At 39.8% G+C, this 17,277-nt stretch overlaps 1 protein-coding gene across 1 annotated transcript in view; it reads left to right on the top strand.

Annotated features, from left to right (window-relative positions):
- The first annotated feature begins 3,336 nt into the window (after positions 1-3,336).
- TNFRSF11B (TNF receptor superfamily member 11b) overlaps positions 3,337-17,277 on the top strand; it is a 73,700-nt gene continuing 59,759 nt past the window's right edge. Inside the window, exon 1 of the mRNA XM_065586063.1 lies at positions 3,337-3,447. Within this exon, the coding sequence (XP_065442135.1) occupies positions 3,439-3,447 (9 nt within the window). The 5' untranslated portion in view covers positions 3,337-3,438. The remainder of the gene's footprint in view (positions 3,448-17,277) is intronic.

Below are 17,277 nucleotides of genomic sequence, written 5' to 3'. Positions count from 1 at the left end.
TAGAATTTCACCAAATCATTCCTGCATCAAACCCATAACTTCTGGTTGAGCTGTAAGGTATTTTAACATCCCATCTTGATTTAAAGACGTCCAGTGATGGAGAACATGTCACATCCCTAGATAAATTGTTCCAATGATTATTTACCCTCATTGTGTTCATAAATAAATAAATAAAATGTGCCTTATTTCTAATTTGAATTTATCTAGCTTCAGCTCTCTGTCATTGGATCCTGTATATATATATGTGTGTGTGTGTGTGTGCATGAATACATAAATGAATCAATGGCATTCTTAGTGGTAATCAGCTTTTTATCAATAATTTTAGGGCCAATTGCAAAGTGCCATTAGTCCATACAGAATAATATCTCAATTACAACATATACATCACTTTTCATCCTCAAGGATCCCAAAGCACTACTCACCAGCCAGCTCTGGGGTGGAAAGCACATTGTTTACCAGTTCACATCAACAATACACAACAATATAGGATAGGAGGTGAAGATGATGATCATATAATCCCAAATCCAGGCAGGTGCAGGGGCCTACCTGTGTGGATCATTTTGCAGGATCATGGTCTTAAACTGAATTTAGATTGTGAGCTTCTCAGGGCCAGCATATTGTCTTCATGTTTGTCTGCAAACTAGCTAGAATATGCTGGTGCTATATAAATCAATGTAATAAGTAAGTAGAGGGGCTTTAGGGAGGCAGAGGGCAATTTAACTATAGAGTATTAGAAGCCGGTCACACCACATGCTCACAGAAAGATGGCACAGGTTGTTCGTCAATAAGAAGGAAATATTTTTTGCCCTTTAAACTTAAAAATTCAATTCTTACACAGACACATTTCCTCAAAGAGAGGATATTTTTATACCGCTAGCTAAATCAAAATGTGTTGTGATGGGGAAGGTCTTGCCCTAATATATTGTGACCCATCTCTGCTTACTACTTCTCTTGGCATAATAGTCTGGAGGTCCAAAGATTTTGTTCACTGCAGTAGATAGCGCACTTGACAACTCCACAACTGTCTGCATTGGTGTCTTTGGTATTACCTTTAATGTGAAGAGACTGCCAAGATGGGGTCTGGCTGTCTTCAGTGACCTTGGTTGTTCTTATTTGAGTCACCTTTGCTTTTTAGTCAAGGAGACTCAGTTAAAAGGGCTGGATCGAGATCTTGAGATCTTTGATATCATTTTTTGACTTGCTGTTATTTTTTGATGAGATTACAAGGATGGTCTTCTCTATAATGAGAAGCAGTGACTCTGAAAAGGACTTGGGGGTTATGGTGGATAACTGACTGAACATGAGCTCCCAGAGCAATGCTGTGGTTGAAAGGAGTAATGAACTATTTGGATGAATAAACATGGGAATATTGCGTAGGAGTAAGGAGATTATTTAACTTCTGTTTTTGGCACTGGTGCAACTGCTACTTGAATACTGTGTCCGGTTTGTGTCCATTCAAGAAGGATGCTGATGAATTGGAAGAGGGTTCAGAGAAGAGCCAAGAGAATGAGTAAAGGAGTGGTGAGCAACATAAAGAGCTCAGTCTATTTAATTTATCAAAGAGAAGGTTCAGAGGTGATGTGATCATACTTTATAAATACCTACAGAAATTTGATTAATAGAGCTCTTTAATCTAGGAGATAGAGGTATAACAAAATCCAGTGGCTGGAAGTTGAAGCTAGACAAATTCAGATTAGAAATAAGGTGTACATTTTTAACAGTGAAGGTAATTAACAATTGGACCATTTTACCAAGGTTGTGGTGGATTCTCCATCGCTGGAAATTTTTAAATCAAGGTTGGATCCTTTTCTAAAACATATGCTCTAGTTCAAACAGGAATTAATTCAGGGAAGTTCTATGGCCTATGTTATACAGGAGGTCAGACTAGATGATAACAATAGTCCCACCTAGCCTTAATATCTATGAATCTGCATCTGAATTTGTACTTTTTCAAAGTTTCAGGGTGCTTGGGTCTAGGGTTGCTTTACATTGCTTTATGACCTTGAGCAACTCAGGGTTTGAATTTCCCCTAATGGAAAATATTGTATAGAATTTAATAGAAAAGGTTAACTTTTCCAAGGGTGTTTTAAAACATAATAGAAAATTATACCCCTGCTACAGATTTCTATAGGATAGTGCAAAAATACTGTTAAAAGACAGTAGTTCTCGGCTAAATTCGATATGTTTTTAGACTAACAGCTATAGAACTCACTTCAATTTCTATAGATTCCAATTGGTTTAATATCTATGGAACATTCCTATAGAGTTTAATAAGGGTCAATTTCCCCATATGTTTAACGGAAATAATAATTATGTATGAAATTCACCAAGATATCATTAGCTTAATTAATATTTGTACAACACTTTGTGAATGTTAAGCCCTAGATATGATTTTTCATTTTGTTTTTGGAAATAAACTGAATACAAATAGCAAATAATGTAATAAAAATCCTGAGAATCATCTGGAATTGTTTCTCATGAAGACTGTTCTACACCTTTTTGCCAGGCAACAGGATTTTGTCCTTCAGGGCTTTCCTTCTGCCATGGCTCATCAATCTGAGTTAAGTCTAGTTCAGAAGCTCTTGAGGCCCATGTGAAACACAGGAGTGAAGCCAGTTTCTTAGGGAGAAATCACAAGGAGCAGCTGTTGTGTTTAATATTAAAACTCACATTATATGTTAGCAACATCCCAAATAAGGGAGCAGATACAGTTGGTTCCATCATTGTCTTAGCAGGAATATAGCCCTGTGCATTTGATTATGTGATGAAACCTGTTGAAGACCAGCAAAAATTGGTCAGTGAGAGTGATATTTATGGATTTGGTTATACTTTAAAGTGGTCAGTAAAAGCAAGGATTCTAATAATTCTGTCACAGAAAGGAAAATGTCAGTGCTGACTATACAGATGTTCTTGAATGGTTGAAGAGCATCAGTCTGGTTTGTTTTAATCTTACAAGAAAAAATAGTTATGTAGATGTGTTTCCTTAAAAGGATTTTAAACTTCTGAGCCAATTCCACAAGGCAAATTCCCTCTAACCTGTATCAGATGTTCTATGCTGGATGCCTTGATGAATTTTGCCAGTAATTGAAAGAGAATTATTTGAACACAAACTTTTCAATATATCTTTATAAATGGGAATGTTACAAACGTTTTTCTCCTAAATCAAAATGCACCTCTTCTTGGCTTCATAAGAAAATCTGTTGTCATCTGCATCTATGTGTTCTTTGTAGTCATTTGGGAACTATTAACATAATCTCTTGTTTTCTCTGCTATTATTTTTGCAGTACTGACTGACTGAAAAAGGAAGAAACGTGTAACTGTAAGCTGCCATTTGGAAAATCCAAATCTTTTGCAGAAGAGTCATGTGGAAGGTCCCTTCTCTGAACTTTTTGGTGGTCTGTTGAGTCAAGAAAGACGTAGGTCTGGTAATCCCCAAAGATGAACCAAGTAAGAAAAATAATTTATTTTGAAAGGATGTTTCCTCATCAGAGCTCATTGAGAGAGAATGTGTGGCAATTGTTGAGGATAAGGATCTTTTTTCTAGGAATATTCATGGCAGATATTCAGCCTTTCCACTGTATATCTAATATCCTGATTCATACAGGGAGGCCAGATATCCAAGATGATCAGGGCTCCCGAATTTTTTCACATTGAAGTCAACAGTAAAACTCTTATTGACTTTAACTGGACTAGAAGTGACTTCCCCATTCCACCTTTATGCTAATATGGTAGCATTAACAGGAAGAACATAAGAACGGCCATACTGGGTCACACCAAAGTCCATCTAGCCCAGTATCCTGTCTTCTGACAGTGGGCAATGCCAGGTGCCTCAGAGGGAATGAACAGAACAGGTAATCATCAATTGATCTAATCCCTGTCACCCATTCCCAGCTTCTGGCAAACAGAAGCTAGGGACACTTCAGAGCATGGTTTTGAATCCTTGTCCATTCTGGCTAATAGCCATTGATGGACCTATCCTCCATGAACTTCTCTAGTTCTTTTTTGAACCCTGTTATAGTCTTGGCCTTCACAACATCCTTTGGCAAAGAGTTCCATAGGTTGACTGTGCGTTATGTGAAGAAATACTTCCTTTTGTTTCTTTTAAAACTGCTGTCTATTGTTTCCCTCCTTTATTAAAAGGATTTTTCTACACTCAGACTCCGTGCTTGCGAGAGGGGAAGTACTGCCACTTAGAGGCACCAGGGGGGTGGTATATAATTGTCCCAGGTCACTGGGTGGGGGCTCGAGCCGGTTTTTGTGTTATTGAAATGGAACCCCTAGATACTGAACCCGGCCCTTATTGCTGCCAACTCAGATGGGCAAAAGAGTTACAATTATAAAAAATTCTTGTGATTTTTTTGATAATCTTGAACACCTCTGTTGTTGTTAGTAGGCCTTGAGTTAGAGAAGTGCCTTTTTTTTTTTTTGGTCCTATGAATTCTGCTAAGGTTTTGCTGACATACAACACTGAAAATCATAATTTCCCATCTCACTTGTACTGCTCAGGAAAATGTTGGCAGCCTGCCAAAGTAGCAACTGAACACAGATATTCTAAGGTTGGGCCCATGCTACCACCAAAGCATCAGGCTGATAGCTGCTGGAAGAGCAGCAGTGGGGGAGGGGTTTGGGGGAGGTCAGGCTTCCTTACACCACCTTCTTGGGCCCAGCACATGGAATGCATTGGAGATTTTTTTTATTTCAGAAGGTGGAGAAAACCACTAGGGGAGAGGCTGATCTAGATTTAATTTTGACAAATAGGGAGGAACTGGTTGAGAATTTGAAAGTGGAAGGCAGCTTGGGTGAAAGTGATCATGAAATGATAGACTTCACGATTCTAAGGAATGATAGGAGGGAAAACAGCACAATAAAGAAAATGGATTTCAGAGAGGCAGACTTTAGCAAACTCAGGGTATTGGTAGGTAAGATCCCTTGGGAAGCAAGTCTAAGGGGAAAAACAGTTCAAGAGAGTTCGCAGTTTTTCAAAGAGACTTTATTAAGGGCAAAAGAGCAAACTATGCCACTGTGTAGTTTGCATAGGAAGTATGGCAAGATGCCACCTGGCTTAGCCAGGACATCTTCAATTATCTGAAATTCAAAAAAGAATCCTGAAATAAGTGGAAACTAGGTCAAATTACAAAGGATGAATATAAATGAACAACACAAGTATGCAGGGGCGAAATTAGAAAGGCCAAGGCACACAACAAGATTAAACTAACTAGAGACATAAAGGGTAACAAGAAAACATTCTACAAATATATTAGAAGCAAGAGGAAGACCTAGGACAGGGTAGGCCTATTACTCAGTGGGGGGTGGGGAAACAATAACAGAAAATGTGGAAATGGCAGCAGTATTAAATGACATTTTTGTTTCAGTTTTCACCAAAACATTTTAGTAGCAATTACCTAAATGAATGCCAGTGAAAATTAGGTAGGATTAGAGGCTAAAATAGGGAAAGAACAAGTTAAAAATTACTTTGACAAGTTAGAAATTTTAAAGTCACCAGGGCCTGATGAAATACATTCTAGAATACTCAAGGAGCTGACTGAGGAGATATCTGAACCATTAGTGATTATCTTCGAAAAGTCATGGAAGACAGGTGAGATTCCAAAGATAATTAGATAAGATAATAAGGTGATAAGTAACAGTCAACATGGATTTATCAAGAACAAATCATGTCATACCAACCTAATAGCTTTCTTTGACAAGGTAACAAGCCTTGTGGATAGGGAGAAAGGGGTAGATGTGGTATATCTTGACTTTTGTAAGGCTTTTGATACTGTCTCGCATGTCCTTCTCATCAATAAACTAGAGAAATACAATGTAGAAGGTGGGTGCATAGCTGGTTGGAAAACCATTTCCAGAGAGTAGTTATTAGTGGTTCACAGTCAAGCTGGAAAGGCATAACGAGTGGAGTCTCACAGAGATCAGATCTCAGTGTGGTTCAATATCTTCATCAATGATTTAAATAATGGCATAGAGAGTACACTTATAAAGTTTGTGGACAACACCAAGCTGAGAGGGGCTGCAAGTACTTTGGAGGATAGGATTAAAATTCAAAATGATCTGGACAAACTGGAGAAATGGTCTGAAGTAAATAGGATGAAATTCAATAAGGACAAATGCAAAGTACTCCACTTAGGAAGGAACAATCAGTTGCACACATACAACATGGGAAATGACTGCCTAGGAAGGAGTACTACAGAAAGGGATCTGGGGGTCATAGTGGATCACAAGCGAAATATGAGTCCACAGTGTAACACTGTTGCAAAAAAAGCAAACATAATTCGGGGCTGTATTAGCAGGAGTGTTGTAAGCAAGACACGAGAAGTAATTCTTCCGCTCTTCTCCATGCTGATTAAACCTCAACTAGAATATTGTATCCAGTTCTGGTGCCCCATTTCAGGAAAGATGTTGCCAAATTGGAGAAAGTCCAGAGAAGATCAACAAAAATGATTAAAGGTCTAGAAAACATGACCTATGAGGGAAGCTTGAAAACATTGGTTTGTTTAGTCTGGAAAAGAGAAGACTAAGAGGGGACATGATAACAGGTTTCAAGTACCTAAAAGGTTTTTACAAGGAGGAAGGAGAAAAATTGTTCTCCTAAACCTCTGAGGCTAGGAAAAGACGCAATGGGCTTAAATTGCAGCAAGGGAGGTTTAGGTTGGACATTACAGAAAAACTTCCTAACTGTCAGGGTGGTTAAGCACAGGAATAAATTGCCTAGAGGGCTTGTGAAATCTCCATCATTGGAGATTTTAAAGAGCAGGTTAGGCAAACACCTGTCAGGGATGGTCTAGATAATACTTAGTCCTGCCATGAGTACAGGGGACTGGACTAGAAGACCTCTCGAGGACTCTTCCAGTCCTATGATTCTATGATTACTACAGCATCAGTAGAGGTTAAAAGACCCAGTAAAATAGTTGAGAAAAGGCCCTGCTCTTGATCAGTGTACAAAAACTGGGTAAATATAAAAATACTTTTTGCATTCACTAGATCTGAGTATATTCACACTTTCTCAGTAAAAGCTTTTTGACACAATGCCCAAAGGCATATGGACTTCTCACATTCACAACTAATAGTGTTTGTTTAAAACTGACTTTGAGACCTGACAAGATATTGCTGTAAAATGTATCCCTCTTGTCAGCCTCATGTTGCTTGAGAAAATATGCATACTTAGATATTATGGTGACAAGTGCTTTGGAAACTTAATCTACTAATGATAATAATAATAAAAAAGTGGGGGCAAAATTAGTTAGGGATTATTGTGTTCACTCAAGTGCCTTTGTCTGACCGATCCCTGGTGAGCTTGTCAGATCTTTCTTCTCTTGGTTCACCCCAAGAAGATACATTTCCAGGGCGGTGTATGGTTCTGAAACAAATCCTGCCTTCTTGAGGGGGTGTGGAAGGCATGAAACCACTGTGATTCTGCTTTCTAAGGGAAATAGATAATAAAGGGGCCAGACAGTGAGGCTTTATTTTCACTGCTTCATGGTGGCTTTCTTAGCTCCAACACAGAGAAAGCTTGTGAAAAGGATGAGGGCAGATACTGTCCTTACCTGGATGAGTTTACAGTCTTAGGGAGAGACTATGCAAATTACTGATAGCCCATAATAAAAGGAGCCCCAGTGCCATAATACTTCCTGGGGCTGTGAGCGCAGAGCCTCTGCCTGCTCACTGCTACACCTCTTGCAGAATGAAGCTTGCTCCTGATGGAATACAGGGGAAGATGGATTCATGGACACACTTTCTTACCTGCCCTGTTTAGGGCACCGTGGAAACCCCAGGAAACAGGGACCTTTAATATTTAATCTGGTCACATCTCTTGATATCATATCTGGACTGATTTTATTATCTCTTCCTTACACAAACTGTAGAATATCAACAGCAAATATGAATCCACAGCCTTCCATTCACAATTTGTTCTGTCTTAATGTCTCATACAGAGTAAGATTTTCTTGACATTTCCTGACCAGAAATAGTCACTTTATTTAGGTGATAATAACGGAGTGGGTATTGGGATGGCCTTTCCTTTCTTGGAGAGTTACCTGCAGGGTGCTGGAAAAATTTGTACAGTGTGGGTGCTGAGAGCATTGAACTGAACTATAAACCCTGTATATGATGGAAACCACTTCAAGCCAGCACCCCTAGTTCCAGCACCTATGGCTACCTCTGAAGAATTTTCAGGTGTTTTGCTGTGAATTACTGGGCCAGTCCCAAGAACTCCCTCTTGCATGCTCTCTTCTCTCCATCCAGAACACCAGGGATTGGATGAAAGAAAAGAGGGGTTGAAAACACACTTAAGATCAAATTGGTCTGAGTATGCAAGACTAACAAGCCTCTCACTGATATCTAGGGACCCCAAATTCTTCCACTGATTACACACATGGCTCTTCCATTGACATCAATGGGACTGGTGTGTGCATTACTGAAGGAAAAATTTCACCCATAGTCCTTATGACTCTTCCTTTAATATCTACTGTACCCATCGATGATATTGATGATGATATTAGTGACAGGTCAATCTTTTGTTGAGAATAACTGTTTTCAATAAGAGTCCCAGCCATTTAACATTTGTTTTAAACAAAAAAATGTAGGTCAACATCTGATTGTGCTCAACATTTTTACATAATGTGTCCCTACAAGCCTTACCATGGCAGCAGACTTAATTATTAATAGTGAATATTTTATTCAACACATTCAGCCTTTTATGTCCACAAAAAGTTTGATTTTCTTGAATCAGTTTGTTTTTTCTTCAAATTATCTGCCAAGAATTTCTGTTAATAATTCTTGTGGTACTTCCAATTTCTCATGCCAGACATGAGAGAGAGCATTAGATACCATTTCAGGGGAGGATTTTATCACTTGAGGGTTTGATCCAAAGCCTGCTGAAAGTCAAAGTGATTGTTGGTTGGGCAATTTCCCCATAAGAGTTTTTTGTACCAGTATTTGAGGAACTGACACGTCTCTTGCTATTTGTTCTTTATTCTTAGTAGGTTTCCACATGCCACGTTTATGTAACAGTTCTGCATAATAACTAAAACCTGTAAAAATCATCCATGCAATGAGTTCAAAACATGACACAGACATAGGTGCTGGAACTAGTGGTGCTGGGGGTGCTGCTGCACCCCCTGGCTTGAAGTGGTTTCCATCATATACAGGGTTTACATTTTGGTTCCATGGCTCTCAGCACCCCCATTATACAAATTGTTCCAGCACCTCTGAACACAGAAATGGTGGATGTTCCATTCTGAGAGGGCTTGAATGATCAGACTTTTCCATATCAAGTTTTCTCCATTCCACTCAGGAAGTAAATATTAAAACCATCTAAATAGGTAGTTTATAGTGTGTTGAAAATATTTGTGGGATGAATAGTCATTGGGTGGTTGTACTCTGGATATTGCTGTGGGAAAATGGACCACTCAGTGTACAGACAAATGCCAAAATGTGGTCTTGTGGATGTGATATAGAAAATAAACTCTCCTTTTAATCTGACAGCCATTGTTTACCAGTGCTTACAGCCCAGTAGATGAAATGATAAAATGTTGGCACACTTGCTTGTGAAAAAATATTGCCCTTTGCTTTCCATTGGCATACAACTTATTGGATCTGTTGGAGTAAGGCAGTTTCTTTGAATATTTGATGTGGGGTTTTGGTATTTGCAGTCAAGGCGACGTAAACACTGACAAATAGATTCAAGATGTCAGCAGATCTTTTCTTCATTGCCTTCCCCTCCATTTCCCCATCATTTTCTCACACAAGTTTCCCTTTATAGTTAAGATATTGCAAACTAGTAACACAGTTTTAAAGGGGAGGTGTTTTGTACTTCAGCAATAACCACAATAGATAACTGCTTTCCCCTCCTTCCCTTGGACAGTTTCATCCTGAAGTCTCCTAAAAAGTTGTGTCCTCTCCCCAATAGTTATACACTGAGGTACCAAAATCTCTACAATCACTTGAGATACAAGCAATATGTAACACTGTACATCTGCTGTAAAGATCAATATTACAACAATTGCTGAGGTGATTTAAACAATTTTGATGAGTAAGAACATAGCTCACAGTATACTATTCTCACTGAAGAAAACTACTTTAGTAACTAGCTTTAAGTGTCAATAGACAATAATTTCAGGGTTTACTCCAAATCTCTGTCCTTACCCTGAATCATTGTGCCTTGTAACTGCATCTCCTTGCAAAAGCAGGAGCTAATCCTGGTATCAGCTCTTAGCAGCTTGACTTCAGAGGTGCTGCACACCTGCAGCTCCCATAATTAGACTGAACAACAGGTGTGGATGCTAAGTGCCTCTGCAAGTCATGACACAAACCAATATTTAAAAAAAATAAATGATACAGAAAATTTGAAGCGTTCTACACCGGATCTTAACAATGGACAAAAACATGTGCCTTGCAGAAGGACGCTCATTTAAATGATATCTAGGAAACATCTCAACACCCAAATGGTTCTATGGAAGTATGAAGTGCTATTACATTGTGATACCTAAGAAATTAGGGTCTTAATAGCTTCTTTAAGATAGCCACTGAGTCCATTGTCAGCCTGGCTTTCATGCATATATTCCATGTCCATGTAAATTATTGTATGAGACTTTGTAAGGTAGAAACTACTTCCATTAACCACTGAGGCCTGGTCCTGCTTAATTTTAAGCATATGAGTAATCCTATTGAAATCAACAGAAATACACAACTGCTGAAAATTAAGCACATGTGTAAGGCTTAACTCCTTTTTCTTTATGTCCTTAACCTTCCATATAACAAATGTTGACCCAATTGTTCCCCAAATTTGATACCAAGAATGTGCTCTAGAGCTGAGACCTTAGCACAGTAAACACAGCAGAACTATAAACCTCTGAAAGAGAAGGTCGTAATGCACTGACCGTCCCTTAAATGATTGTGGCACTACCAACATCACTTTAACATAACCAAACAAAAATGAAGAATATTTTCAAATTAGCTCTATACAATTGCTTGCTCTATTTGGATCAGAGTAAATAAAACAGTCCAAATCCATCCCTGCTCTAAATCTACTAAAGTCAAATATGCTCCACCAGGGATGAATTTAGACCAAGATGTTAGATATACTTCGATTCCCTAGAATTTCATAATCTATGTATCAGAGGGGTAGCTGTGTTAGTCTGGATCTGTAAAAAGCAACAGAGGGTCCTGTGGCACCTTTAAGACTAACCGATGTATTGGACCATAAGCTTTCGTGGGTGAATGAAGTGGGCATTCACCCACGAAAGCTTATGCTCCAATACATCTGTTAGTCTTAAAGGTGCCACAGGACCCTCTATAATCTACGTAGTATCAAACATGCACGGGAACCCTGGAAGGAAAAACTAAGTGTTGCAGAAAGTGGTATTGGTGACTGAGGAGGTGACCATCTTCACTCACTGAGTCAGTAGTGAAATAATATCCTGCTGTGCTTCTGGAGTTGTGCCTCCCAGGTAAATCCTAACACTGAGGTTCGGAGACTTAACTACCATCCAATCATAAACGATCAGCTGTCACATTTCACAAGAAGAGCAATGTCTCCCTGGGGTTCCTGGCCATATTACATCTGGATAATTGCATACATCCCCTTGTTGCTTTAATTGGCTAAGGCACTTTCTTCTTTACTTCCTTCCCCTCAATTTGTGTGGCTGGCACAGTAACAATAGCTGCTGTGTTTCTAGAGGTGGCTGGCTCCGCTTGATCCCAGAGATGTCTGGCTGCATTTTAATGGCTGATAAAGTGATTCCTATATGTTGTATCTGTTAGTTTTCAAGCTCATTTAGATAAGGACTGTGCCACCTTTTGTGTTTGGAAAAGGTCCAGCCCATTGTCAGCCTTATCATAATAGTAACAGTTGATAAAGCTTCTGAGGTTTCTGCTATGCCAATCAATACAAATAATCTTTGTTACATATCACACACAGTAAGGATTACAAATAAAGTACCCCATGAACTTTCATTCTTCATCCAGCAGAGAAAACAGACAAGACCTCTACATGTCTTAACTTAGGCCAATCACTATATTTTAATTTTAAAGTATTGTTTTAACATTTCCAGCAAATTATCAGCCACATATGTTTGGAAGAGGAGCTCTCAGCAAATGCTCTCATCAGGAATGAGCAATGATTCTATACTTGGCAAGTTATTTTTGAAATAAGACAATTCTAGGTTTCCATTATGGAATAATAAGCATTGCAACTTTCTTTTAAAAAAGCAACATTTGTTATGGTTTTTTTTAAAAGACATGCAACATTTGTTCTGATAAACTTGGATTTAATTTTTTCCTTAATGCCACAAAGACATTTTTTTTAAATGAAAAATTAATTCAGTGCAAGTTTTAAAACTACTTTGAGGCTGAGAAACTGTACACCAAATTTTTCTCTTCAGCAGAGTTTTATGGCTGTTTATAATGGAAAAGTTGATGGACCCATAGCTATTGCTGTGCTATCAGATGCTGCTATAATTTCAGATTAATATGCCTCATGTTATTGGCTAGCTCAGCTGCCTGCATTGCATTCATTATGGTGTTACAAATTGCTAGTTCCTTGGGGATTTTTTTAATGTCACTATCTGCGAGTAGGCGTTTTGGTTTCTACTCCTAATCAAAGTGTTTCACGGGAAACACCCTCTTACTGATATTCATTACGGATCTGATCTTGGTGAGTGTCAAGTGCCTCTTGACTTGGTTCCATTGACTTCTAAGAGCTGAGGGCACTCAGCACCTTGCAGAATCAGGCCCTCCTTGACTTGTGTGAAACTTGTGGTTTCAGCTCACAGAGATTCAGGCAAATTACTTTGTGTTTATTTTTGGTCCTGATCTATGTTTGTTTTGCACCTCCTGATGTTTGTGCTTTGAGTTTCAGGTTCAAGTGAATCCAAAAAATGTAAAAGTGCTTCAAGAGCATCACATTTCCCCTAGCTTCACAATGAAAACATGTAGTTCTGGTACATTTTACAGAATTTTGATGCAATTATTCGCCCCTCCTCCCTCCCACCCCCCCAGCCCACACTGTGTCATATTTGCTTGAAACTGGAATGGGTTCAAAAGGTTTGTGAGTCTGAGCAGATCTTCTGATACACATGATCTGAGTTTTGAATTTGTTACTAACCACAAAACCCAACAAGTTTCATGTGAGTTTTGGCATTATCAGGAAAATTTCATATAGTTTCATTTATTAAGGGGCATATTCTTCCCTGAATCTTTGCCTGAACTCCCATTACTGTCACTAGAAGCTCTATGCTCTCAACAAGTATATCCCCTTACCTTATTCCCGTAATGATTTTTGGTTGTGCAAATACATCCTTCTAACACATGGACCCATATGCTTAAATGGATTCTCCTAACACATGTATCTGAATAAATGGTCCATGTTCATTCCCATTTGCAGATATGGGACAGTTGTTTATTTGCTGACTTTCTGCAAAGATTACAAGAGTGGGTATAAGCAAAGAATAAAACATTTTAAAGTGCCTAAGTGACTTAAGAGCCTAAATCCAGGTTTCAGAAGTTGCTTTGGGCTTGTTTTCAATGCAAAATTAACCTGAGTTATACCTGCCATGGTGTCCCTTAACTCGAGGGTGGTCGTGCTTTTAACCTGAATTGCTGGATATCAAGGGGTACAGGCTAAGCTGGAGTTAACACACCTCTGAGGCAGCACATCTTGTCAGCTTCTAAAATGACCACTCTGTTGTGTGAATGCAGGCTCAAGTACTGCTTGTCGCTTTCTCACAATTTCCCCCATGTGCTCCTGAAAGAAAAGACAAGTTCTCCCACAGTTCACTGGGAAAAAATTCATAGAGTGGCTTATCTTACTGCAGCACAAAGAACCCTGGGGTATGCCCCCAGCAGACGTAGCACCACACACGCGTGAGTGCAGCACCCGTGAGAACACAGCAACTCAAGTGTTATTTCACAGTGCAGCTGCCCTGACTTGAGAGGAATAACTTGAGTGTAGATAAGATTTAATCAAAACAGAGTGTGTGCACTAGGACCTCATCCACATGTTACACATTAAACAGACTGCAATATCCTCTGAAAAAGGGGTTTGCCCTATTATGAAATAATCATCACTACTGCCACCAGCACAGACGGAACTGAGAGTCAGGCCAAAGCATGCGTTTTCCAGTATTCCACCCCCTGAGACCCGGAGCCCGAAACACACAGGGTTCTTGGAACTGCCAACAATATTTGAATTCATGCTAAAACTGGACTTTTTCATTTTTTTAAATACTTGAGTCACATCAGTCAGTGCTATTTACAAATTCTGTTTATGGACACCACAGGTGGACACTGTGACTCATTACACATAAATACTAAATATAGCTGAGACAATCTGGGAAAATCCCATAATGAAAGAGGGAATAACTGCCTGATTGTTACATTTATACTCTTGGTCACTGGATCCCAGTAATGGAAATGGTATTATTTTCACAAAAATCATGTGATGGGATAGTAAGACGGTGAATGAGTGCCAAACTACAGAAGGAGAATACAGATTCCAAGCAGGGTATGGAGGGAAGTTGGTTGTACTGCAGTAGTTTGTAATTCCCATTTGTTGTAGAGTAGTCGGCAACCCAATCTATGTCTGCCAGGAGTTAAGGAGACCCAGTGTACCTCAGTCTGCGTGTATTCACACCTGCTCAGGAGGCCAGCACAAGATTATGCAGAACTTCAGTCCCACCTAAGACCTATTATGAGGATGTAAGTAGTGCATGGGATCCTCTGCACTGGGGCAAATTTTACCCTTTGTAGGTTAGAGATCCAGGGAGCTACTATGTCTGTACATGTTCAGAAACTCAAAAGAAGAATCCCATGTTTACTATACCTGGGTCCTGTTGGGATGGATACTTTGCTGCCAAGGGCATATCTACACAGCAAGTTACTGCTCTGCAAGCTAGGGCATGAATCTACAGCACGCTGGCTGCCACGTGCTAATGTCACTGCTACAGTGCACCAAAAGCCTTGGAGTGTGCTTGGCATACTACTTACTGCTTTTTAGGTTTTCTCTCTTCCTAGCTGCTGAAAGGAAGCTGTCTGCGGCTTCACTCCACCACCTACCTTCCAAAAATGTAACCATCTGAAAGCAAAACAAAGCACATTAATCATTCTCCTAAAGTTTACGCTATGCCTAAATTTTACATTCTTTCCCTGAATGAGCAATAAGTTAAGTACTCTAGATGCCCTACTGGGCATGGGGTAGATAATCAGCTGGACATGTGCGCCTACTGTGATGCTGTGGCCAAAAAAGCTAATGGGACAATTGGATTCATAAATGAGAATCTTTAATAGGAGTACAGAGGTTATTTTACCTCTGGATTTGGCACTGGTGTGACTGCTGCTGGAATACTGTGTCCAATTCTGGTGCCTACAATTCAAGAAGGATATTGATAAATTGGCGATGGTTCAGCGAAGAGCCAGAAGAATGATTAAAAGATTAGAAAACCTGCCTTATAGTGATGCACTCAAAGAGTTCAATCTATTTAGCTTAACAAAGAGAAGGTTAAAGAATGACTTGCTTACGGTCTATAAATATCTATGTGGGGAACCAATATTTAATAATGGGCTCTGCGTGTGTGCGTGTGAACCCCCTTGTCCCAAGGACTCTGCCCTCTGACTTTGGCAAGACAGGGTCATAATAGAAAGACTACACAGTCTGTCAGCCAAATTGTTGGAGAAATAAATGCTCCAGCAATTAGGTATCATTAACTTTTTTGTAAATGAGTCCCCACAATGTTGTGCTTTGATTGGAGAGGCTTTCTTTTTTAAACAGTCGAGATTTTTGTAATCCATTGTGTATACAAATTAAATTTTTTCTCCTAAAATAGAACTTTTTTTCAAAACTACCCTAGCCCTGCATCCAAGATGTTTCCTGTCCTGGGCCAGGTGTACACTACAGAGCTATATCAGTATAACTATGTTGTTTCTTTAATTTATTTAATTTTTAATTTATATTTATTTCTCCTGTTGACATAGCTACTGCTTCTCGGGGAGGTGGATTAACTACACTGATGGGAGAAGCTCTCCTGTCGGCATAGTACAGTCATCATTAAAGACTATATGGGAAAACAAGCCTTTAGTGAGCCCCTCACCCTCGTGTCATTTAAAGTTACTTACTTTGTTGCCCCCAGGGTGGGGGGAATCATAGTTTATTTAACACCTCTTTGACTTGCCCAAGCTACACAGGAAGCTTATAGCAGAATCCAAATCTCCTGAGTCCCAGTCCAAGACCATAACCACTGCATTGTTAGGGAGAAAATGGGAAGAAGTGGTAGCAATGGCACCTTTTTCAATACTGGAGCCAGAGGAGGAGCCCACAAATAGCAGAAAAGGGAACTGTTGCAAATTCATTACGTGTGCACCTCTGTGTAAGGTCTGATTGCTTATGCCGGAGGTGTTAATGTAACCACACACTTCCTGGGTCTGGTGCTCTCTCCCATCTAGTGGCAGACACCACTAAGGGCTTGTCTACACTGGCACTTTACAGCACTGCAACTTTCTTGCTCAGGGATGTGAAAAAACACCCCCCTGAACGCAGCAAGTTTCAACGCTGTAAAGTGCCAGTGTAGACAGTGCACCAGCGCTGGGAGCCACGCCCCTCATGGAGAGCTCTCCCAGCACTGTGCTGCGACTACACAAGCGTTGCCAGTGAAGATGTGCCCTTAGAGAGAGAGATTAAGGAGTCTGCTCTACAGCTATCGCTAATGGCCAAACAGCTTTTCGCCCATGCAGTAGAGGCTCATGTACTACGCTCTAAAGATCCCAGGTTCTATCCTGCCCGCCAACGACCGGTGTCTGTTGGTGTTACAAGTGGGAGCTCATCTGGGATTTCAACTGGAAAGTCTCTGAAGCTCTGGATGCGCTTCCTCAGCTAGGGGAAATATGTAACCCACACACTTCCTGTGTGTGGTTTTCTGTCCCATCTAGTGGCATTGACACCACTTAGAGAGAGAGATTAATGAGTCTACGCTACAGCCTTAGTTAACAGCCATATGGCTTTTAGCTCATGCACTAAGCTCCAGAGGTCCCAGGTTCGATCCTGCCCACCGACGACCAGGATCTGTCAGCGTTACATTAACATAGTTTTCATTAAAAGCTATGTGGTCTTTGGAATCATCCAATCAGGAAGCAGAAATAATATCATCTAACCAATCACACACTGTGTAAAGCACATTGGGTGAAATGCTGGCCCCACTGAAGTCAATGGTAAAACTCCCAATGACTTAAATGGGGCCAAGATTTCATCCATCATGAATAGTAAACCCTCAAAGCAAT

Source organism: Chrysemys picta, chromosome 2, assembly GCF_011386835.1.
Source record: "Chrysemys picta bellii isolate R12L10 chromosome 2, ASM1138683v2, whole genome shotgun sequence".
NCBI lineage: Eukaryota > Metazoa > Chordata > Testudines > Emydidae > Chrysemys > Chrysemys picta.
The sequence above is the reverse complement of the archived record's forward strand: the minus strand, read 5'-3'. Positions and strand labels throughout refer to the sequence as shown.